General features: G+C 62.3%; 2 protein-coding genes and 1 long non-coding RNA gene across 6 annotated transcripts; 1 reads left to right on the top strand and 2 right to left on the bottom strand.

Moving 5' to 3' along the window:
- On the bottom strand, positions 1-7,664 carry EXTL1 (exostosin like glycosyltransferase 1). 2 transcript variants are annotated; one of them, XM_074563212.1, is made up of 12 exons: positions 7,463-7,664; positions 5,985-7,270; positions 2,858-2,951; positions 2,667-2,774; positions 2,116-2,235; positions 1,893-2,025; positions 1,694-1,812; positions 1,227-1,322; positions 1,037-1,123; positions 673-833; positions 428-599; positions 1-346 (listed from the first exon to the last, which is right to left on the bottom strand). In XM_074563212.1, exons 2-12 carry the CDS (start codon positions 6,917-6,919, stop codon positions 161-163), a joined length of 2,211 nt encoding a protein of 736 aa, XP_074419313.1. In that variant the 5' UTR covers positions 6,920-7,270; positions 7,463-7,664; the 3' UTR covers positions 1-160. The 2 variants fall into 2 exon arrangements, with proteins under 2 accessions (XP_074419313.1, XP_074419312.1); XM_074563211.1 differs by having other exon boundaries at positions 1-599.
- A 2,835-nt stretch (positions 7,665-10,499) lies between these two features.
- PAFAH2 (platelet activating factor acetylhydrolase 2) lies at positions 10,500-15,750 on the top strand. Of its 3 annotated transcripts, none has more exons than XM_074562920.1 (11): positions 10,500-10,720; positions 11,725-11,830; positions 11,981-12,131; positions 12,342-12,438; positions 12,595-12,663; positions 12,774-12,888; positions 14,082-14,195; positions 14,557-14,648; positions 14,763-14,933; positions 15,055-15,203; positions 15,428-15,750. In XM_074562920.1, exons 2-11 carry the CDS (start codon positions 11,741-11,743, stop codon positions 15,520-15,522), a joined length of 1,143 nt encoding a protein of 380 aa, XP_074419021.1. In that variant the 5' UTR covers positions 10,500-10,720; positions 11,725-11,740; the 3' UTR covers positions 15,523-15,750. The 3 variants fall into 3 exon arrangements, with proteins under 3 accessions (XP_074419021.1, XP_074419022.1, XP_074419023.1); XM_074562921.1 differs by lacking the exon at positions 10,500-10,720 and adding an exon at positions 10,726-10,883; XM_074562922.1 differs by lacking the exon at positions 10,500-10,720 and adding an exon at positions 10,735-10,883 and having other exon boundaries at positions 11,725-11,791.
- LOC141733095 (uncharacterized) lies at positions 12,853-18,740 on the bottom strand. The gene is made up of 4 exons (XR_012584217.1): positions 18,552-18,740; positions 18,325-18,438; positions 15,979-16,024; positions 12,853-15,429 (listed from the first exon to the last, which is right to left on the bottom strand). It is a non-coding gene; the product is annotated as an uncharacterized LOC141733095 (long non-coding RNA).
- Positions 18,741-23,034: the final 4,294 nt, after the last annotated feature.

Genomic DNA, 23,034 nt, shown 5'->3' with positions numbered 1-23,034 from the left:
TGCCTCTCCACCCACCTTTATTGCACTGGTAAAACCCAATAACAAGTAAAACCCAATAACGAGTAAAACCCCGTCAGCAGCGACCGTCTGCTCCGGGAGGGCTCCGTGCACCGGGAATAGGGCACCCGGAGCCGGCCCCGACCCCGCTCCCCGGCAGCCCTCAGGGTTTCTCCAAGCGCGGGTATTTTTTGCGCAGGACGGAGACCTGGTCCTTGAAGAGGACGGGGTCGAGGCGCAACTGGGAGGACACGAGGGGCATGTAGCTGAACCAGTCCGCCAGCTGGTTGAGGCAGTCCTGCTGCTGGGAGAAACGCCGGCCGCCGGCCGTCCCCGCCGTGGCCTTCACCTTGGCAGGAGGGGAGCGTGGGGGTGAGGGGCTCCGCTCCCCAACCGGGGGGGTCCCCGCATCCCCATCCTTGCACCCTACCTGCTGGGACATCATCTCCTTGTGCTGCTTCCGCTGGGTGACCTTGATGGGCGGCAGCTTGGTAACAGCGGCCACAAGGACGTTCATCAGGATGTCCTCGCAGGTGGCCAGGCCATCCACCAGCTCCCGCAGCCCCGCCGGCAGGAACTCCGTGAAGAGGCTGTGATAATACCTGGGGAGGGACCGATGGGGGATGCAGGATGCGTCTGAGACCCCACCCCACCAGCCTCTCCCCAGCTGGGTACCTGTGGTAGAAGGCGGCAGCGGTGAGGACGATGGAGATCTCGTTGGTCCACTTGGAGGTGTAGCCCCAGCGCCTCTGCTCGGGGTCCCAGAAGTGGCTGCGCGTGGGGAAGCCCACGATGCGCTCAGGGAAGCTGCGCCACACCACAAAGGCAAAGTCCACCTAGCACGGGACGGGGGACGGTGTCACCCGTCTGCGGGGACCTGCAGGAAGGGGCTCGCCGTCGCCACTGGGCGTGGGTGACATGGGGACAGCGGGCACGGCTCCCTGCCAGCCCCACGGTGACCACTGAGCATCCTTCCTGGCTCAGCACGGGACTTGCCCCAGCTCCACGGAGCTGGGGACCGTGGCATCCATGGCCTCACCTCGCTGGTCGAGAGGCTGGTGTGCTCATCCAAGCTGAGCACGGCGTCCGTCTGGATGGCCGCATAGGGGAAGAAGCGGTCGCTGAGCTATGGGAGGGGGGAAAAAATTGGGTTGGGATGTGCCATGGGGTGGATGCTCCAGCTCCCTGCCCGCATCCCGGCTCCCTGCCCACGTCCTGGCTCCTCTCACCTTCCCCCTGCCCTGGATGATGGTCAGAGGCACGGTGGTCTGGGGCCATTTCCCTCTGGGCGGCGGTGGCTTCTCGCAGCTCCACAGCACCAGGATCTGCAGCGGGGGAGGACCAGCGTGTCCGGGGGCGTTTGGCCGGGCTGACCCGTTGGGGTGCATTGGCAGATGGGTGTTTGCAGGTTGGCCAGAGCTGAACCCTCCCCAGCCCCGCAGCGGGACCTGCTTTAACCCAGCTCACCCCAAAACCATCTCACGGCGGTTTGGACTACAATAAACCCACAGGTGGGTCCCACCTCCACCCCGGTGGGCTGGGGAGACAGCTCTGCCCACCCAGGGGTGACACCACCAGCCACCCCATCCCACCCCAACCCCACCCTCGCCCTTCCCAGCACACAGGACCCTGCCCCGTCCCTCCCGCTGCATCCCCGGGAGCTGCACCGAGTGGCGCGGGGCTCGGCTCCCCCGACCTGGGCGCAGTACTGGGATCCGGAGACGGCCTGGATGAGCCTGAGGATGGGCTGGGAGAGGGAGTCAGCTGGCGAGACGGCCCGGATGAAAGCTGTGAATTTCTCCGAGGGGCTTGAGCCTGAAAAAGGAGGGGGAGAGGAGAGGTGTTGTGGCATGCACTGAGTTGGCCGTGCTCAGCGGGGGCAGGCGGGGTCCTACCGTGCTGCAGGTAGTAGAAGGGAAAGTCCCCGAGGTGGGTGGAGAAGTCGGGCAGGGCCAGGAGCCCCCCGGGCAGCGTGTTCCAGAGGAAGCGGGAGCGGGAATGGTGTGGGAGCAGCCGGTCCTTGATGATCTGCCAGAGGCCGGGGAGACGCTCTCAGTACACCGGTTGTGACCCCGGGGTCCAGGGCGGGGGGGCAGTTGAGGTTGAGGGGGGGCTCACCTCCAGCGTGGTGTGCACGATCTTGTCGACGGAGGAGAAGTACGCGTCCCAGAGGAACTGGGTCTGCTGCTGGAAAGCCAGCACCCGCTCCGGGTGGATGCAGCGGACGGCGGAGGGGATCTGCGGCAGCAGGGGGGGAGCTGGCTTCTCACCGTCCTCCCCCCAGCCCCCCGGCAGGGCTGCCTTGCCTCTGCCACCTCCACACCATCCCGAGGGACACCCCGCGGCCAAGGATGCTGTGCCACCGTCCCACCGCGGCTCTGTCACCTCCCCTCCCCGGAGCAGGATCCGGCCCAGGACCCCCAAGGGCTTGGGGTTTGGGGAGATGCTCAACAGCCCCCCCAGTGAGATAATTGATGCCCCAGGACTGCAGCTGGGATGGGACCCCCCCACTCCGGGCTGGATGAGACCCCCCTGCATCCAGCCGTGGCAGAGTAACCATGCTCAGCTGTGGAAGTTTCACCCCCAAGCTTGACTGGGGGGCTCCGCCACCACTGGCATCAACATCTTGGGGGGGGTCCCTTGTGTGGGGCAGGATCCGGCCGCGGTACCTGCAGCAGCAGCCGCTCATTGCCCACGACGGCAGCTTTGCTCCAGTCGATGGCTTCGGCGAAGGGCAGCTCCCAGCCGTCGCTCAGCAGCACCGGGATGCAGGCGGCCTGCGGTGGGACCCCACACAGGCTGGGACAGAGCCCCCAGACCCCGGGATGGGGGTGCCCCGTCCCCCCCACCCGCCTTGTACCTGCAGTGCTTCCAGGAAGCGGAAGGAGCCCAAGCGCCTGCCCCGGGGCACGATGCAGAAGGTGGAATTGTGCAGCAGCTCCTGGTAGTCGAACCTGGGATGGGAGATGGGGTGGGGGTCAGGCACAGCCCCCCCCAGCCCAATGAACATCCTGGGGGGGGTCTCACTGGCACATGGCAAAGCTGAGCATCCCTCCTGCGGGGCACAGGGCCAGCCCAGGGCAGCGTTGGGCTGATTTGGGCCCCGAATAGCCCCAGCTCCATGGGGCCGGTGGAGCAGGGACACCCTGGGGGATGGAAGGATGTGCCCGGGCATCACTTAAAGAGGGGGGGGGTAAGGATAGGACCCTTCAAAGGCATTACCCAGCTCCCTCCTCCTGCCTGTAATGAAACCCTGTGTAAAGCCAGCGCCCAAACCCCCGAGCCCGAAACTGTGGCGACTCCTCTGCCGTGCCCAGACTTGCTGGGCAGGACGGGCTCTGCCTGCCCTGGCAGCGTTTTGGCGGGGGCAGAGGGCCGGCTGCCTGCCTGTCCCCCCCCCCGCCCTCCCAGGCAGGGCTTGCGCTGTGGGGCTATGAAAGCCCCTTCTGTGCGGCCAGTGGGGAGAGGTGCGTCCACTGCCGGGTCCCTGCGACCGCGCCGGAAAATCCAATATTGACATTAGGTCGGGACAGACCCCGTCTGTTCCTGCCCGCAATGAGGGAGGGACGGGGCAGCCGAGTCCTGGATGGCCCAGGGGGGACACAGGTCGTCCAGCGGAGGGGGGGGCATGAGGCCAAAGGGCTGCTTGAAATGTGCTGGTCCCCAAAGGGGACAGGGACGTGGAGATGGTAACAACGTGGGGGTTGAGGACATGCCCCCTCCATGGGTGCTGGAGCACCCTGGAGCATCCCGGCAACCTGGGACGTGGGAAACTGTCGCCAGTGCCAAGGCACAAAGTTTTATGACCAAGACCCAGCTCCGGAGGAACCATCCCGACATCTCCAATGGATGCTGCAAGCCCCGTGGGTGCACCCTGCTCCATTAACACCCCAGCTCCTGGCTGAGCGTCCTGCCAGAGGGACGAGGGTGGCTCAAACAGAGCCCAGACCCCCCCCACCGTGACACCGCAGCAGTGACGGCCACATCCCCAGAGCTGGATGCTACCAGCGCTCGCCCTGATGGCAACGCCACTGTCACCCGCTTCTGGGGGACCCCAGCCCGGCCGTGACCCCCAGCACCTCTGTGGGGCTGTTCCCGCTGGCAGCAGGACGGGTCCTGGGGGGCAGAGCGGCCGCAGGCAGCCTCCCCTCGCAGGCAGCCGTCGTGGGGAGGCTGGCGCCGGCCGGGCTGCGGGGCCAAAACCTCCTGATGGAAATACTTCGCTCCTGACGCGCTGCGGTTTCCGGGTAATCACGCCGTCAGGGCTTCCTTGTTTTGTTAGGAGCCAGGACGGGAGCCCGCCGCGCTCCCTCCGCCTGGCCCCTCCATGGCTCCGGCCGGGCACGGTGCCGCCAGTGGGACCCATCGGCTCCAGAGAGCCTTTCCCAATCCGCTTTGATTGCGTTAAACCTGGGGCAGCCCGTGGCGGGGCCGGACCGCAGCGCTGCTACAAGCCACCCTTTATCTGGGCACAGAACTGGTTTGTTTTAGGCAGCCTCCCTCTCCACGGGGAGCGAGGAGGGTGATGGAGCCCCCAGCAAGGCCTTCCTCTGCTCCCGGTGCTGCCCACCACCACCCCAAGCAAATGGGGATGTCCCCAACGCACCAGGCAAAGGGGGAAGCTGGGGTCTCACTTTGTCAACCGTGGCGTGTCCCCTCCCCACCAGCCTGTCCCCATCATCTGGTCACCATCCCAGGGTCTAGGGACACCTTCTCCTGGGGCAGGAGGTCACAAATCCCCGGGAAGGGGACGGCAGAGCGATGGAGACGCCGATGACTTTTTGCCCGGGTGTCCCATGGGCACAAGCAGGCTCGCGGTCACGCGCAAGCATGCTGCCCTGCGCCACGTGTCCCCCGTCTCTCTGCTGCCTAAAGCCGTCCCGGGCGAGGTGTAAATCTCCCTGTACTTGCAAACAGCATTAGGGGATTACCTGGGCCGGGGGGAAGGGGGATTTCCCATCCCACCACCCCTTGGGGCTGACCTTGGGCCCCCTGTCCCACCAGCCTGTGACGTCTCTCACTGTCCTGCCATGCCCCGTCCCCAAAAAAGGCTCCACCACAGGGGCTGACCCTGCCAGGCTGGTGGCACTCGCCGGATGGGGCCACGCGGTGGCCGAGCCACCCCGAAGCCCCGGCTAATCCCGGTGCCTGCGGCACCCCAGCTCCACTTTTACCTCCCGGCACCTCCTAAGACGCTTTGAGGATGATGCCCAACGTGGCCTCTCCCCATCTGCTCTCCGGCCGGCCGGCTGCGGGACGTCCCCAAGCAGCAGGATGGGGACCTGCCCATCACCAGCGGGACAGAGTGTGCTTTTCAGCCCTGGAGCTGGTGACGGGTCCCAAGCAGCTGGATGTGGGGGGGGGGCGAGGAGCTGGCGTGTGTCCCCGCAGCATGAAGCCCCCCAAACCCACGGAACTTTGTCCCCCCGGTTTTTCCACCCAGGTCCATCACACTGCTGCCGCCATCCCTGTTTGCGAGGGGGGGATGCAGGGGGACACCCCCCACCCCAGCACGTCTGGGTGAGCTCGGGGCCGCCCACACTGGGATGCCCAAGGACCCGCCAGTTTTGCGGGACTTTTAGCAGAGCCAGCAAGGGCGGGGGGTGTTTTTTGGGCTCATCTCCAAGAGAAACGTTTATGTTAGGGGAGGGCAGGAGGGGGGAGAAGAAAAGCATCATTCATCAGCGTTAGGAAAAAGGGAAATCGTATTAGAGGCGGCCGCGGTGATTGCAGATAAGAGCCGCTCTCGCCAGATTACTCGAACTTTAATACAGAACAGGAAAGCCCTGAACAACCAGTGCCTCGCTCCCCACTAGGGAAATGAAACCCTCATCCATTCCGGCAGAGCCCAAAACCTTCCTCTCTCCCCACCTCTGGAGGTCCAGCCACCGCAGACGGGCACGGCTGCGACCCGCAGAGGGGCAGGAACATTTGTGGGGTGTCCCCCTGCCGCCAGACCCCCCTTTCCCACCCCGTCTCTGACTCACTTTTCGTAGTCGACGTTATCCTTGTCGCAGCGCGTGTCCTTGTGCTTCTCCCAGTCCTTGCCATGCTTGCAGGTGGTGAGGGAGACGATGTCCTTTCCGTTGTGGATGTGGTGCAGCGCGTTCCTGGTGCCGGAGCCGATGCCGGTCAGGTACCGCTTCCCCTTGAACACCAACAAGTATTTCTTTTTTGGGGGGATGGAGTCCTGGTACAACCACCCCCTCTCCCCGCCGCGCTGTGGGTGGTCCTTGGAGAAGAGAGGGATGGAGATGTCAAAGCCGGGCCTGAAGTTCTCAGTGTAGAAGCTGGCTTTGGCCAGGATGGCCTGGCCGATGTCAAAACCCAGGTCCTCGGTGTAATTGGGCCAGGTGCCCGAGTAGAGGTTGAAGATGAGGTGGTTACGGCCACCATTCCAGAGTGGGAAACCACGGATTTTCTCATCGACGTTACGGACGTATTGACCCGAGAGATGGTCGCGGTCCAGCGTGTCGATGCTGAGGATGAAGAGGCAGGCTTCCGCGGGGTTCGGGGTGTAGTAGCGAGAGCGCTCGATGGAGGTGAGGATTTTGCTGTAACTCTCCGAGAGGGGCTGGTCCCTCTCCCGGGGGTAGGTGAAGACTTTGAAGCCGTTCTTCTCGCACCTGGAGAAGTCGAAGCAGGTTTCCATCCGGCATCCGCTGTTCTTGTAGACGCTCAGCCGTGCCGCCCGCCGCTCCCGGGGTGATGGCAGCGAGGGGTCCCCATCGCTCTGGAGCTCCTCGGGGTCTGCAAAGCTTTTGAGGAGGGACCGATCCGTCCAGTGGGGCCAGTTCCTCTGGGCTTCGGCTTTCCTCCCGGAAAAGAAAGCGAAACGGCGCAGCTGGTCTCCTCCAAAGCAGAAAAGCAGGAGCCAAGAGGCAAGGAAAGTCAGGAAAATGTATTTCTTCCTGGTCTGCATAGGTTCATGTGCAGCCCCGGCTCCTCATCGGGCTTGGATGGGCACCAGAGTCCGGTCGAAAGGCCGATGTCCCGAACCCCAAGCAGGCGGTGGGACGGCTCCCGGTCCCCAGGAAGTATTGTCCCGTGGCCCTCACTGCCCGTGGGAGCGTGGATGAACCCCACCGTTCTCTCGCTGTCCCCTCCGACCAGGGCTGCACTGGTTTTTCGGGGCTGTCCCCCTCTCCGGCTGCGGGGCAAAGCCGGGCGCAGCAGCGTCCCACTCCCGTCCCTGCGGCGCAGCCTTCACTTCGCCGGGCCCCCGTGCCACGACAATGACATTCCCATCGCCGCTTGGCCCAGCTTCAAATCCCTGGAGAAGGGGAGAGGTCGCGCCGTCGCCGTCCTGCTGCCGCCAACCGTGTCACCAGAAACGGCTCCCCGTGATGGGACGCCCCCCCTTTTCCCAGACCCCTCCTGGGAATAAAACCTCCCGCTCCCTCCGGAGCCCCCGGCTCTCGCCAACCTGCTCCTTCCCCGTCTCCGAGCCCGGTCCCCCCGTTACCTTTGGGGACACGCGGCCCCAGCTGGGTTTCGGGTCGCTGTGCCCTGAAGTGTCGGTACACGGCTCCCCGCGGCTCCGGGCTGCATCCCCGGCCAGGGAAGGCGGCGGAGCAGCCGCCGTGCCGGGCTCTCCCCGCCCGCCGTTCCCGGTGCGCGGCCGCACGGAGGAGCCGCTGCGGGAGGCTCCACGCAGCCCCGCTCCCGGTGCCGGGGAGGGGGGGACACTGGGGGGGGTCTCCCCCTCCGCTCGCCTCCCCCGGGGGTGCCCCCGGCGGGGTGCGCCTGGCTGAGGATGGGGGGGGCTGGAGGTGCCCCCCCCCGCGCCTTGTCACCTTGTCCGTCTGTCCCCGCGTTGGGCTGTCTGTCCCCGTGTGTCTGTGTGTCCCCGGCTGCCTGCGCCTCCGGTGGCTGCCTGTCCTCCTGCCCCCGTGTCAGGCCGCCTGTCCCCCCCACCCCCGGGGCGGGCTGTCCCCTGTCCGTCTGTCCGCGTCCCCCCCGGGGCTGGCTGTCCCCTGTCCGTGTGTCCCTCCACCCCGAGGCTGGCTGTCCCCCTGTCCCCTCGCCTGCCCGCCTCTTCCCCGGTCAGTGCCCGGCCCCGCTGCCCGGCAGGTCCCCGCCGTGGTCCACCATCACCCCCCGCCGTGGTCCATCACCCCCCCGGTCCGTCCCCCCCCCGGCTCCGGTCCCCCCCACTCCGGTCCCCCCCCGCATCTGTTACACCGCGTCCTATTCCCACCGTCACAACATTCCCCCTTGGCCCCGCCCACCAGCCCTCCCATTGGCCGCCCGCGCCCCCGTGGGCGTGGCCACCGCCGGCTGCGGAACACCCCCCGCCGCCCGCGGCGCCTTCCCATTGGCCGCGCCCCGCCGCCCGCAGAACGCCCACGTGGGACGGGGGTTCCCCGCGCGCCGGCGGTGGGGGCCCCGGGGGGGCTCCGCGGGGTCCCTGCGCCGCCCGCCCGCAGCGGGACCCCAGGCGAGGGCCGTCCCCCGCCCCGCGTCCCCGCTCGGGGACCCCCGAGGGGACCGGCCCGTCCCGCTAGTCTCAGCCCTCGGGTGGGGCTGGCTTCACCCCCCCCAGCCCCTCTGCGCACCGGAGACCCCCTGGGAACCCCCAAAGGAATAGTTATAGGGCAGCGATAGGGAGCAGGGACAGAAAAACAGCTGGGGCCACCTCCACCAGCGACACCCCTGGGCTCCAATGGCACCCCCAGGCTCCAGCGACCCCCGGGCTTCAGTGACACCCCCGGACTCCCAGCATGGGGTGGCGAGGACAAGCCCTTCTGCACCCTGACAGCTCTTCCCTAAATCAAATCCAGCTCCAAACCCATCCACGCACGGCAGCCGGGGCCACGGCGCAGAGCCAGTGGTGGACTGGGGGGTTCACCCCCCCATGGGGCAGAGATGGGGGTCCCAGACTGGCCTGACCCCCCCCCCACCCCAGATCACAAATCCACGGCTCACGGCTGTGAAAGCTCTCGATGGGGTGGCTGGAATGGGAGCCGGGCGGCAGCGTGGGCCGAGTTAATCCCTTTAAAGAAAACCCCTGTAAACCCCCGTGAGCCCAGCGTGGGGGGGTCGTGGTCAGCAGCAAACCCAGCCGGCCCCCAGCGCTCCCCCAGTGTCACCCGCCTAACCGGGAACCCAGGGGGTCACCAGCGGGACCCCCGCATCCCGGTCCCGCAGGGCTGGATCGGAGGTGAGAGCGGGATGGCCCCGAGCAGCCGGACTGGAGCAGCCTCCCCGTCTCCATCCCATTCCTTCTGCGATGTGGGGGTGCGGGGGGGGGGGCTGAGCCCTGCCGTGGGGAGCCAGGCGTGGGCTGGAGCGGGCAGCACCGGCAGGTCGGGGCTCGCCTCTCCCACCCTGCCCCGGCATCCCCGGCCCCGCCGGCCGGGCAAGCCGGGACGTGATGCCATGCTGGATCCTGTCCAGGGGTGTAACAACCTGGCCGGCCTCAGCCTGCAGGGAGACCAGCCTCTGGGCAGGACGGGTGCTCGGCACGGGGGTGCTCGGCACCCCGGGGTGGCTGTGCCGGTGGGTTTGGGCTGGGGTCCCCTCTCCCTGCTCCAGGCTGGGACCTGGGGGACATACACACAGTGACACTAGAACAGCCCCCAGCGCCCCATTCGGTGCCCATCCCGTGCCTCAGTTTCCCCGTGCACCCAGGGGACCACACTGGGGAGCCCGCCGTGGGGTCGCATGCGCAGCAGCTCGGTAGGGACGTTTTTTACCAAATCCGGGGATATTTATTTGCCGGGCCCGGGCGAGGGGATGGCGTGGCCCTGTGGGGAGTTAATCCCCGGCCGCCGAGGGGATTACCACGGGCCTGGGGCCGCTTTAGCTGCAGAAAGCGGATTAACCAAAGGACAGGGAACGTGGGGACGGACAGCGGGAGCCCCAGGGCACCTCTGGGGGCTCTAAGGGACTCGGGGAGGGGGGTGACACGTGGGGACAGTCCCCACTCCCCAGCCCCGGAGGGGCAGGAACCCGGCTGGGGTGCGGACAGGGACAGGGCAGCCCCGAGGTTGGGGTGCTGCTGATGGGCATGGACCCCTGCAGCACCCAGCGGAGGGGACACGGTGGGGGGACCGGGGTTCTGCACTGGGGGCACTGGGAGCTGAGATTTTGCACTGGTGGCACTGGGAGCTGTGTCCTGTCCTGGTGGCTACTGGGAGCTGTGGTTTTGCACTGGGGGCACTGGGAGCTGTGACTTTGCACTGGTGGCACTGGGAGCTGTGTCCTGTCCTGGTGGCTACTGGGAGCTGTGGTTTTGCACTGGGGGCTACTGGGAGCTGTGTCCTGTCCTGGTGGCACTGGGAACTGTGTCCTGTCCTGGTGGCTACTGGGAGCTGTGGTTTTGCACTGGGGGCTACTGGGAGCTGTGATTTTGCACTGGTGGCACTGGGAGCTGTGTCCTGTCCTGGTGGCTACTGGGAGCTGTGGTTTTGCACTGGGGGCTACTGGGAGCTGTGGTTTTGCACTGGTGGCTACTGGGAGCTGTGATTTTGCACTGGGGGCTACTGGGAGCTGTGTCCTGTCCTGGTGGCACTGGGAACTGTGTCCTGTCCTGGTGGCTACTGGGAGCTGTGACTTTGCACTGGGGGCTACTGGGAGCTGTGATTTTGCACTGGTGGCACTGGGAGCTGTGTCCTGTCCTGGTGGCTACTGGGAGCTGTAGTCCACGGTCAGGGGTGACACTGGGAGCTGTAGTGCAGGGCGCACTGGTGCGTGCTGGGAGCTGTGACCCAGCGCACTGGTGAGTGCGGGGGGGGGGTGGGGGCGAAGTGGGGGATACTGGGTGGTGAGGGGGGGTGTGCTGGGAGCTGGGGGGCACAGAGGGAAACTGGGAGCTGGCGGAGCCCTGGGACCTTGGGAGGGGCACTGGGAGTCGCAGGGGGACGACACTGGGAGCTGCAGGGGTAAATGAGGGCACTGGGAGCCGGGTGGGGGGGCACTGGGAGCTGTGGCTGGAGCTGGGGGGCACTGGGAGCTGGGTGGGGGGGCACTGGGAGCTGTGGCTGGAGCTGGGGGGAGTGCTGGGAGCTGGGGGGAGTACTGGGAGCTGCGATGGCAACTGGGGGCGCTGGGGGGAGCACTGGGGGCTGCGGGGAGGGCTCTGGGAGACGGGCACTGGGAAGCACTGGGATCTGTAGTTCAGGGACACTGGGAGGTGCAGTCCGGGGACCCAGCGCATACTGGGAGGTGTAGTCCCAGCCCAGGGCTATACTGGGAGTTGTGGTTCCCCAGCCCCGGGAGCTGCTGGGAGCTGTAGTTCCGCACTGGGCGGGGGGGGGGGGGGTGTGTGTGCAGGGCTCCGTCCCCCCGTGTCCTCATGGCTCCCGTGGGTGCTCAGGGCTATCAGCCATGTCAGCCCCACACTGGCCCCTCGCTCGCACATCCCCTGGGCCACCCCAGCGCCGCAGTGTCTGGCCACGCTGCCTCCCCCCAGCCCTCAGCATGCCCAGGCGCAGGGGGGGACGGGGATGGGGATGGGGACAGGGATGGGGACAGGGACCGGGACAGGGACCCCGTAGCAGGGTGGCCGTGGGACAGGTTCTGCTGAGCCCCACCTGCCTCGTGGGAATTCGGAGGGGAGGGAATCGGGAGCCTCCTTTCTCCTTTGGCTACCAGGGCGTTTACTGGTGGGTGTTGGGGGGATTCCTGGGGTCCCGGCAATGGGAGAGGGGTGCAGGAAGGAGGAGGGACCGAGTCGGGGTCCCCTGGGTGGGGGACAGACCCTGACCCCATGCCTTTACCTAGGCTCGGCGGTGGCAGCATGGGGGGGATGCAGTCGCTGGCGCTGCCCCTGGGGAAGGGCCCCCACCAGGTGGGCTGCGCGGATGTCATGGTGGGCCACACGCGGCAGGTACGGGACGGGGACAGGGTTCCATGCACAGCAGGGGTGGCCGCAGCCAGCCGGGTTTTGCAAGAGCCGAGCTCGCCAAGGACGTGGACGTGGGCCACCGACGCTCTGTGCTGTCCCCACCGCGTCCCCCCCTTCCCCTCTGTCCCCCAGGGGCTCTTCCTCCGCCTCTTCTACCCCTGCCTGCCCCGGGCAGGGGCCGAGCGGCCGCTCTGGATCCCGCGCTACGAGTACTGCGGTGGCCTGGCCGACTTCGCCCACCGCAGCCGGCGCTGGTGCGCGCCCCTGCTCAACGCCACCATCGGTAAAGGGGGCGGCCAGCACCCCGTCCCCCATCCCGGGTGCCCCCCCTGTCCCCTGGGGACGCGCTTCCTTAGCGGGGTTCAAGGACACCAAGCCCATCTTCTGTGCTGCAGGCAGGGATGGAGCTGAGCAGGGACCCCCTGCAGCAGCAGCAGCAGCACCCTGTTTTCCATGTCCCCCCCTTTTTCTGGGGGGGTTTCTCCCCCCGCAGGCTCCTGCAGAGTGCCGGTGAGCTGGAATGGACCTTTCAAGCCCTGCAGCAGGAGGTACCCACTGATCATCTTCTCCCACGGCCTGGGAGCCTTTCGGTAGGATGAGCCCCGAGCGGGGCTGGGGGTGCTGAGCTCAGGGGCAGAGCCTGGAGGGGGACGCGGGTGTCCTGGGCCCCCCCGTGTCCCCTCTCGGACCTGCCTTGCATCGGTGGGGCAGCCCTGACCCCGCTCCCCCACCCCGGTTCCCTGCAGGACCCTCTACTCCTCGGTCTGCTCGGAGCTGGCGTCCTGGGGCTTCGCGGTGGCAGCGCTGGAGCACAGGTGGGTGTCCTCGGTCCCCGCCGAATTCGGCAGCGGTGACGGGGCTGACGGGACACTGAGGAGCTGCCGGTGCCCCGGCGACGTGGCTGCCCACCCTTCTGCCGCTGCAGGGACCATTCTGCCTCCGCGACGTATTTCTGCCCGGCGGAGGCCGGGAGCGAGGAGTGGATTCCCTACCAACGCGTGCCTCAAGGACAGAAGGAGTTTTATTTCCGAAACAAGCAGGTACCAGGGTGGGGGGCTAAGGGTGGGCGACCCAGGAGGCATGAAATCCCTCCTGCAAGCCGAGCTGGCTCCCGCATCCCTGGGGTCTTCGTCTCCTGCCCTTCCCAAACCCGTACCGCCGTGGTACCGGGGCTGAGCTTTCTCCATGCGAGCTGCAAAAGATCTGTTCACCCTGTTTATTTCATGGGGTCTCTCTGCCTGGCTCCAGCTGACCCTGGCAGGAGCCGGGTTGGGCTTTGCCATGTCCCCCCCCTCCGGATGCTTAATGTCACCCGCAGCCCGGGGAGAGACGGGCTTTGTGCCCGGCCCAGCGCCGCCGGCTGGCGAGGCTCCGGACCGGCTGCTGGGTTTTGTTCACGCTCTGATTTTTGTCTCTCCGGGATTACCCGGGACAGCTGCTTGCTGGGGAGCGAGAAGGTTTCCTGCTGAGCCGAGTGCCCCCCCTGCTCGTTTCTGCTTCGTTTAAAAGGACAACGGCGAGTCGGGATTTGTCGTAGAAAAGCTCTCTAGGAAACTTAGCGGTTGGAGGTGCTTTTGGCAGTCTTAAGTCACCTCCCAGCCTCTTATTTTTGTGTACGCTCTGTCTCGTGGCGCATTGCACAAACAAGGGAAACAGTTTTCCTATAAAGACGAACCCGTGAGCATAAAAGTTGAGGGTGAATGAGAAATTTTAAATAGAGGGAAATGGCTGGCAGGTCAGCCTCAGTTATGGCGTCTTCTGTATTAGAGGGAGCAGGGAGAGGTTTTCGTCGGAGTTTTTTTGTCACTTTTTGGGGTGGGACGAGCGGTCTGGGCTCTCCGCGGGGGCTTGCACCGGTGGATGGCATCGGCAGGCTTGGCCGGCGGGGGCGGGTGGCGAGGAACCCGGGCTCTCCCTCCCCTGCACGCCCCGCTCCCTCCTTTTGCTCATCTCCAGCCGTCTGTGCTATCGGATTAACTGAATTAAAACCAAACCAAACGAGAAACGCTTCCAATAAATTCACTGCGTCCCCGCGGGAGCCGCTGCGGTGCAGCCTCTTGCTTGCTTTTACGTTTGCTGTAATCCAGGGGAAAGCCCCGTCGGGTCTGAGCGCCGCGGTTTTGGAGGGATGGCCGTGGGTGGAGGTCGGGGGATGGGGGGGGATGGACCCGACCCCAAACTTGTGGGGTGGAGGGGCTGGGTTAACCGGGGAAGGGGCAACTCTCGCTCCCAGGTTCATCAGAGAGCGGAGGAATGCGTGCGAGCGCTCCGGCTCTTCGAGGACATCGACAGCGGTAAATCTGTCCCGAACGTCCTTCACCAGGACTTCGATCTCTCCGTGCTGAAGGTACCCGGGTCTGTCTGTGCTGAAGGACCGGCCGGGGGGATCGTTTGGCTGATGGGGGGGCGGTCCGGGTGCCCTTTGCTGGCAGGATCAGTCCTTCTTGAGTCAGACTTTTCCTCCTGGGACAAGCAGGGTCTCTGCAGAGCCACAGCCTCCCCCGTCTCGGCCTCTTGGTGCCTCTCTCCTCCTTTTTCTCCCCCGTGCATGCCGGGGAAGCCGGGTCCCATTGCACCGGCGGTGAAAATGGGATACAGCGTCCCTTGCAGAGGGCTTTGCTGATCTTCCCTTGGCTTTTTCTTCCCTAATTAGGGACCTTCTGCAGCGAGGTTTGGGCACAGGCTCCTCATCCCTCTCCTCTTTGCAGGACAGCATCGATCTGACCAAAGTCGCCGTCATGGGCCATTCCTTCGGCGGGGTGACGGCAGTGCTGGCCTTGGTGAAAGAGCCCAGCTTCAGGTAAGCTGCAGCAGGGACGAGGAGCCGTGGGGAGCTCCGGGGACACGTGGCTCATCCCGGTGGGAAGGGAAGCCGTGGTGCGGGTGGCAGCGCGGGACGTCCGTCCTGCTGCAGGTGCGCGGTGGCTCTCGACGCCTGGATGTTCCCCCTGGAGAACGCGCTGTACCCGGAGGTGCCCAAGCCCGTGCTCTTCATCAACACCGAGAAGTTCCAGACGCCGGAAAGCGTTGCCAAAATGAAGAGGCTGAGCTCCAGAAACAGCCAGACAAAGATTATCACCGTCCTGTGAGTCAGGGGCTGGGGACACCCACCCACCGGCACACTCCTGGGAGCACCGATGAGCTGTGTCCCAGCAGGAGGGACCTCTCCCCAGCTCCCACCGAAGCAGATCCCTTCTCTGTCCCAGGGGATCCGTGCACCAGAGCCAGACCGACTTCACCTTTCTCACCGGGAAGCTCCTCAGCCGCATCTTCGGCGCGAGGGGGACCCTCGACCCCTACAAGGGTCTGGACATCACCAGCCGGGCGGCTCTGGCCTTCCTGCAAAGGCATCTCAGTACGGCGTGGGGTTGGGGGTGCATTGGCCGGGGGCTCGGGAGGGCATGAGAGGTCCCCTGATTTCAGCGGGCTGCGGGGGGGTCGCTGCCTCTCTGGGCTTGGGTTTGGGGCTTCCCATCCTGTTGCACAAAGCAAAGGGGTCCGGTGGCCGCTCCTCCTTCACGCCTGGAGCCGGGCTGATCATCGCTGTAGTAACCCCCTCACCATCTCTGCCCCATGTAGACCTGGAAGAGGAGTTCCATCAATGGGACGACCTCCTCGAAGGCATCGGAGATTCGGTTGTTCCAGAAGCCCCATTCTGCCGCCCCAACCTGTAGCCGGCTCCGAGGTCGCTGGTGGGAGCCGGCCACCGGGAAAGCGGCTGCTTCTTGTCCAAAATCAGGAGACAACAAGGGCAGGAGGACGCACGGGGAGAGCAGGGCCTGGGGACCATGCTTGGAGGACGTCTGGTGGCCAGGGTGCTCAGCAAGTGTTCCAGGAGAACCCACCACCGCCTGCAGTGAGGGCTGTGGGGCTAAGGGAATAAAATCCCTGGGGACAATGACTGAGTTGGCTGTCACTTGGGCCCTAGGTGACACCCTTCTTGCACACAGGGGGTAGGTGGGCGTCGATCCCTCGCTGGGCCTGGCTGGATCTGCTGCAGCTGGGGCACATCTGGCAGGAGCAGGCGGGGGGGTCTCTGTGGGCTGGGGGTAGTTCAACCACGGCCAAAGGGATGAGCCCAAATTGATGCGGCATCAGGGCTCCAAGCACAAAAGTAACGAAAATCTTACCGTCATCCTGGAAAGCCGGCCAGCTTGCTGACTCCACACCTAAAATCTGGGGCGGGGGGGGAAAGAAAGAGGAAAGTTTTAAACAAGGGGCTGGCTGGAAGCATCGCTGAGCACCCCAGCAGCACAGGGATGTGAGACGGGGACTGAGAGCGGCCCCGGGGACGGAGGGAAAAGATCCCAGCCTGGTTCTGCAGCACAAAGAGCAACGCTGCTGCAAACAGGCACCCGCCGGAGGTGGGAATGAGCCACTTCGGAAGAAGCTACGGCACATTCCTGGGTAACAACAGACCAAGGGGTGCTTTTAAAGGGGGGGTCTGATCCTCAGCCATCCCGCAGCAGGGCTGAAGCCAGCGGAGCAGCACAGATTTACCCCACCAGAGACCCTCCCCAGGGTCCTTGCTGGCATTGCGGCCGGAGAAGCGGCAGGCAATCCTGGACACGGCGCCCGGGCAGCTGCGGGGGACGTCCGGGCTCCTGGCCCACACCATCTGCTTTTGCATTGTCCCCGCCGCCACCGGCACGGCATTCCTGCTGGGGGACAGGCAGGGGGACGGCAGCCCTGGCTTTGCTTCGCCTCCTGCCGTCGCAGAGAGAAGCTGCTGCAGACGACAGGATTTCCCGGGGTGCGGAGGCTGGAGGAGACGGGGTTTGGGTGGCACTTGCCATTCCTCACCCAGTGACGGCAGGTGACACGGGGGCCGGCAAAGCCCTTCTCCCAGGGCGGGGAAGGAGGAGTGGAAAAGCAGCATCTCGCTCCTCCGGTGTCTGAGTTATTTGTGTCACCGTGACGGCCACGTCCTCGCCTCGCTGGTGGCCCCCAGCCCCTCTTAGTGGAGGGCGAGTCCTAGGGCCACGGATGCTCCAGGATGGCCTCGGGGGGAAGGCGCAGGGCTGTGCAGCGGCGGGGAGGACATCTCTCAATGTCTTCTCTACTCTCCAGTGACACAAAGGACTGCTGTGAACAGCACCACAAGCCCCCGGTGCTTTTGAGGCTTCCAGATATATATATATATTTTAATTGTTTTACACTTAAACCACCATTTCTAGCCCTGGGAGCAGGCTGGGGTGTGACGACCCAGGGAGCCTCAGGACAGCTCTGCTGAGACGCCGAGGGGACATTCAAGGTCGATGTATGTGATGAATTGTGTGGGGGAGACGGGGCGGGGAGAGGGGGGGACAGGCAGAGCCCGTCAGGTCCCGTTTTAACAGTGAGAGACAGTGACTGGTGCAGGAATCAAATCCCATTTTCCTCCCCGAATTAGTACGGCCGGGGATCTGCGCTGGCAGCAGCCCGGGGGGGGCACAGCTGAGGCAGGCTATAAATTCTGCAAGACTCTTATGTAAAGGCTTTCGGGAAGGGGGTGGCAGAAACCAACCCTGCCGGGAGAGTGACTGTGATATTGGTTAACCCTTCGGTTCACAGAAAGCAGCTAATTCCCATCCCCAGAGCCCGTGGGGCTGGGGGAGTGGGGAAGCGGGCAGATGTCCTTCTGCCTGACCCTGCAGCCCTTTGCTCCCCGCTCCGGAGCCAGCCTGAGCACCCCATTCCCAATTGTCCTTGTGCCTCTGGAAGGAAAACCCCACCAGAAGAAAAGGAGAGTTCAGAAAAGCCCCCAGGGTCACTGGAGCAGAGCAAATACCCTCTTTCCTCTGCTCCATCAGCCCCTCTCTGCTCTCTGTGGGATGTGGTCATCATTTTCCGAGTATTTTCCTACTTCACTGACTTGCTGCATCTGCTTTAAAATCCAGCCCGGAGCCATCTCCTCAGCCGGGCTCCCCTTGCGAGCAGCGCACTCCTCCAGATCCCTGTTACATGCTCCAGCCTGGAGGCCGCAGGCAGCGTGCATGAAAGATGCGGCACAAATCCCCGGCGTAGCACATGAGGAAGGTGTTTTCCCCATTTCCCAGCTTGCCTGGATTGCTCCGCTGGGCACAAAAGGTCGGAAAGAAAGGGGCTGGGAGAGCTCAGCCTGAGCCAGCGTTCCCCAGGCCATGGGCAGGGACAGAGCATCCTTCCCGGCCATCCGCCCGGGCCAGCAACCAAGACCTCCGGTCTTTGAGGTGGCCCAGGGTGCTCCAGGCTTCCTGGAAAACTGGGAGATTTTCTGGCAAAAAGCAGGAGTTAAGGGTTAGCCTGGTTTGCGATCCGCCACCGCCGCCCGCCGGCACCAGCTCCTGGTCCCCATGTCCTTACAACGCAGGGGTGCGGGTTTGAACGTGAACTAGGCAGGTTTTCTATCCGCAAATCCCCTGTGTTTTATCCACGGAGGGATTTTTGCTTCTCAGGGACGTGGGAAGGAAACACGGGCTCCGCTACCTTGGGGGGTTGGCAACCGGGGCACCCACCTGCAGGTCGGCAGCGCAGCCCTCCCCTGCCCCGGAGGGTTGTGCCTTGGAGAGGGTTCGCTTCCAGCCAGGCATGTCGATGTGTCTGAGCTGCTTTAATATTCAAACCGGTGGCTTTAAAAATAAATAAATAAATAAATAAATAAATAAAAATGTTGCCCATTTATATTCCCCTCACAGCTGTGCTTGCAGCATGGCTGGGGTATGAATGGACGCATTCCTCTTACCCACGGCTTATCTCCGCAGAGCAACCTCCGCTCGCCGACCGGCTCCGGCTTCAAAGCTTTCCGCTCTCCGGGCTGGAATCCGACGGTGTCAGCACAGACCCAGCTTGGAGCCCCTGGGATCTTCGAGCTGAGAGTCTTCCCCTCATCCTCCCCACCCCCAGCCCATCCTGCCTGCGGCTCCCTCCCTCTTGGGAAGCCCCTTCCAGCCGGCGGATCCCTCCCCATCCCACCGCACATGCAGCAAACTGGAGTTCCCAGCTCCAGCCTGCCGCAGCATTTGCTGCCGCTTAGGAGAAAAAAAAAAAACCACCCTCATTTACTCCATTGAAGCTTCCCCGTTGATTTAATTAATGCAAATTGAGACGTGTTAAAACCTCCTTGTAATTACCCTAACACTTGCTGTTGTGGGGTTGGGGTTTGGTTTTTTTTTTCCTTTTTCTTGTGTTTTTAAGGAAAATAGTAAGGCCTGGATTCACAATAGCTTATGAAGGTCCGCGGCCCTGCAAGCTGAGCCCAGGGCGTGCCGTGAGAATGGCACAAGCGCTGGTAGAGGAGCTCGGTGTCCGGCCGTGGGCTGCGATACCAGCCCCGAAGACCAGCGCGGATGCAGGTACAGTACTGACCCCGCTCCCAACCCAAACCCGGGCAGCGCCCTCTTGAGCAGAATTCCTTAGATCCCTTTGATTGGTGAGTATGGGCTTGTTTTCATGTTGATTCTCCTATTGACAAATCAAAACTTTGCTCTGGGTGAAGTTCCGAAGAAAAATCGAGGTTCTTAATCTCCGAAGCGAATTGTTATCATCTAACGCGTCGGCTTCCAGGCTGCTTTGAGCTGGAAACCCCGGATGCTCACAGTCACGAGGGATTCAGCTCAACTTTGCCATCTTCCCAAGCACCAGTTCCTCCGGCGCTGGGTTACAGGGCGGGATCGGGGCTGTGCCAGGCGGGCAGACCCTTGGGATCTGGCACAGGGCAAGTGCTTGTTGGCTTCGAGGTGCGATGCTGCAGGGCTGGGCTGCGGGAATGATGCTTGCTGAGTTCCCTGGCCTTCAAAATGCAATGCCGCGGGCCAAGGGCACTCCTGTTCCCTCAGCCAGCAGCATCGAGGGTATTTTGAGGGCACAACTGGTTTTTCGACAGTTTTCACTCTGCAGCAGAAGCCCCATTTCAGGCTGGAGTGGTCTCTTGCTGAGATGATTCCTGGATAAACAGGGGGGAAAAAGGGAGTGAGAAGGGAAAGTGAGGTGCTGGAGGAGAGAAGGGGCTGCGTGAGGTCTCTGTACTTCCAGGCTTCTCTAAAAAAGCCCCTGAAACAGCTTGGAGGGGTCGGTTTTGGTCAATATCTAGATTTCCCCCATTTAGGAAGGACGGGCTGAGCTCAGCCCCGTGGATGCCGGCTCCTGCTTTGCACCCGAGTGCGCGGGGGGAGAGCTGGGGGCTGCACGAGGCAGGGACCCCAAATGTCCCATCCTTCTTTTTAACCCCTTGGCTGACATCTTCACCCCGGAGCGGGGTGCGGGGACGTGCTGAGGCTGTCGGTACCCCTCCCCGAGTGACACGGTGGCACTGGACCCCCCCAACGCACCGGGACGCCTTCGTCTCCTCGCGCTGACAGCAGCTCTCCGACAACGTGTCACACGGGGCCTGGATTGGGGCTTTTTTTTTTGTGGGTGGTTTTCTTTTTTTTAATTAAAATGAAGCCCTTATGTTGGCAATCGCAACATAAGCGTGTCTCTCCGGGTATTGATTTTAGCGTACGGCAGCAGTTTGTGGGTTTATTGCATAAAAGAGAGAGATGTGTTTTTCCTCCAGAAAGGCTGGCTTTGTTTCCCTCTTCTCACAGCTGCAGTGGATGCGTCTGGTCTTTTTTTCTTTTAACATATATATTGATCTATTATGAACTCACATTAGTGGGGAAAAAAAAGAGATCAAAGAGCACTGAGCAAACGTTAAGTGCAGGTATTGTCTCCAGGCTGGTATCGCTGAGCGATTACAGGCAGCGAGCGAAGAGCCAGCGGGAAGGAGCAGGAATTAACCCGTTTTGAAGCAGAATTGTCGGTGGAGATGGGAGGGGAACTGCTTATTGTCCTGAGAGGATCTAAAGTCCCAAAGCATGGACCTGGACCTCCTCGTCGGACTGAAGTCGAAAGGTGCCATAAAAAAAAAAACCAACCCAGACTTGTTTCCTTGGCTCGCAAATCCTGTGGGAAGAGGCACGTTTTGTTCTGCCCGTGGTGTCTTGAGGACCTCGTCCATAAAGAGCCCCTGTAGATACTGCCACGGAAAAATTAGCCGTGGCTGTTGCACTGGGCAGGTCGGGATCTCCTGCGTCACCCGAGGAGAGGGGTTGGACGCAAGGACTCGGGGGACGCTTCAGAATCCTGCCTTTTGATCTGAATTCGACCTCGCGCTGTCTGTCTGGAGCAAGGCAGGCACTTGAGAATTGCAAACCCACCTGCTCCCCGGGCGGCAGATCTCTGCGAAAAATCAGCAAAACCTGTTACCATTTGGCTGGGCACCGATTTTGTCAGTGAAACAGCTCCGACAGCAAGCGGCCCGAGGGCCCCGCATTCAGCGTTATTTTCAAATTTGCTCTTAGTGGGAACAGGCTCAGCCTGGGGGCTGTTACAAGCTCATTCGTATTGTTTATTTGACATGGGGGAAGTCATATTCCTTTAAGAGGATTTCCATCCCTGAACTCCTCCCATCGTGACACTTCCAAGCTACATTTTGTCTTGAAAGGGTGGGAGTATTTTTAACTATATCATGCCAGGCAAGTATTAATAGCACAATAGGCTTGCTGAGCTGCTGGTAGAGCTGAATCCATATTTTAAATTAAAGGAACTAATTAGGAACTGGGGAATAACTAGTGCTATACCCAGCTTTTCTTCTTCCCCGCCCCCCCATTTCATTTTCAAAGAGCCAAAGCAAATGTCTTTACTGGAATCTTCTACGGCTGTTGAATATTTGATGGCTTCCCTATGCATTGCTATTCCATACGGTTGTCAAAATCACGCAGTCTCCTTTGCTCTATCCCAGCTGAAATGGCTGACTCTGACACTTTGGAAATCTAATTAGTGCATCTCCTGTTGGCTCACGCGCAAAAAAAAAAAAAAAAATCCAACCCCATAAACCCTTTCTTCGTGCTTTTCTCCCAGCCGCTCGCTGTCGCTGGGTGATGCAGCCCTGTGCAGCGCAGTTATTTTTGAACCCTCGGCAGCGACTTGTTTACGGGCTTCCTTGAATAGCAAAGCTCTCGGTGCTCCATATGGGAAATGCAAATTCGTAGACTCCGGTTGGGAGCAGAAAGGGAAAAGCAGCGAGGATGCAGAGAAATGGGTCGAGGCTCCCGGCTCGGTTGGGAGCAAGGAGAGGGGGGAAAGAGATGCGAGGAGATCTCCAGGCCAGCTGTCACCGCGTGTTTCTGGACATAGGGGAGGTGGGAGGCAGCATCCACATAGATCCGACCTTATATTCAGCAGGTAGCTGCCAGGAGAGCACAACTCTGCATTAGTGTCTTAGAGGATCTGCTGGTGCCGTGAAGAAAACAACCAGCCCTGAAACTGTACCCGCTGTTGGGAGTGTCTGCGGTGGCTCTCCTCGGCGCGAAGTCTCTGGTCTCTAATAATAGTCGGGCTTGTGCTGAAGCCTTTTGCTCACTCTTCCCTCTCCCCAGCCATCTGTTTTCAAGAAACTTGTGGAATTCATGTCACCGAGCTCTTATCCATATTTATCGGAGGGGCAGAGACTGGCTCACAAAGCCAAAAGCTGGGGGAGAAGAACAGTAAGAGATACAGAAGCAGTTTGATCGTGTAAAACCTCATTTTCTTAGGAAACAAAGAATGAAAAACATGCCGGCAGATCTACCAGCAGGCTAGGAAGGGAATTCTGCTCTTCCTTTGCCCTGGATGGAAGTCAGAGCTCTCTATTTAGGAGAAAGACCGGCTCTCGTTCAGCATCCTGGTTGCAGCCAGGACAAAGGTGCTCGTGTGTAGGTACCACAGCCACTACCGTGACTTTAGGCTCCGTCGCCATGTCAGTGCGTTGGAGAATTGTTTGCAAGGACAGCGGAGAGCTTGTCTTTAGTTCGTTAGAAGCTTACATTATTCTTCTACTCTATTTAGAGCCCGCATCATCATGGTGTTTGGATATCATGCAATACAGTCCTACGATTGCATTTGAAGAGGTGATATGGCATTTCAGGGTTATCTTGCCCCAATAACGAAGCAATTAATTTATATTTTCACCTCTCTTGCTGCAGGCGCAATCGCCATCTGTGGTGAGTGCTTTCCCTCGTCTCATTTGATGGAGGAAAGTGAGTTTGAGTGAATTTCCAAAAAAAACCAAACTAGCAAATAGAAGCCAGGCGCCCTGCCTGATCCAAAAAAACGGAATCGTTTCCAACAGCACGTCGGCAAGTGTAAATTTGCTCCGAAGGGAACATTTTCTTAATGGCATTTTTCAGCATAAGTACAGCATCAGC

The sequence above is a fragment of the Larus michahellis genome, chromosome 19 (genome assembly GCF_964199755.1).
Source record: "Larus michahellis chromosome 19, bLarMic1.1, whole genome shotgun sequence".
Classification (NCBI taxonomy): domain Eukaryota; kingdom Metazoa; phylum Chordata; class Aves; order Charadriiformes; family Laridae; genus Larus; species Larus michahellis.
Note: the sequence above shows the minus strand (reverse complement) of the source record. Positions and strands in the feature narration are given on the sequence as shown.

Excerpts from the sequence above, each read along its gene's own strand:
- EXTL1 (XM_074563211.1), bottom strand. The coding sequence starts at position 6,919 with ATGCAGACCAGGAAGAAATACATTTTCCTGACTTTCCTTGCCTCTTGG. Across the intron at positions 2,952-5,984 it reads GATAACGTCGACTACGAAAA|GTTCGACTACCAGGAGCTGC; the intron begins GTGAGTCAGAGA and ends CTCCCATCCCAG. Across the intron at positions 2,775-2,857 it reads GCTTCCTGGAAGCACTGCAG|GCCGCCTGCATCCCGGTGCT; the intron begins GTACAAGGCGGG and ends GTCCCACCGCAG.
- PAFAH2 (XM_074562920.1), top strand. The coding sequence starts at position 11,741 with ATGGGGGGGATGCAGTCGCTGGCGCTGCCCCTGGGGAAGGGCCCCCAC. Across the intron at positions 14,934-15,054 it reads ACAAAGATTATCACCGTCCT|GGGATCCGTGCACCAGAGCC; the intron begins GTGAGTCAGGGG and ends TCTCTGTCCCAG. Across the intron at positions 15,204-15,427 it reads CTTCCTGCAAAGGCATCTCA|ACCTGGAAGAGGAGTTCCAT; the intron begins GTACGGCGTGGG and ends TGCCCCATGTAG.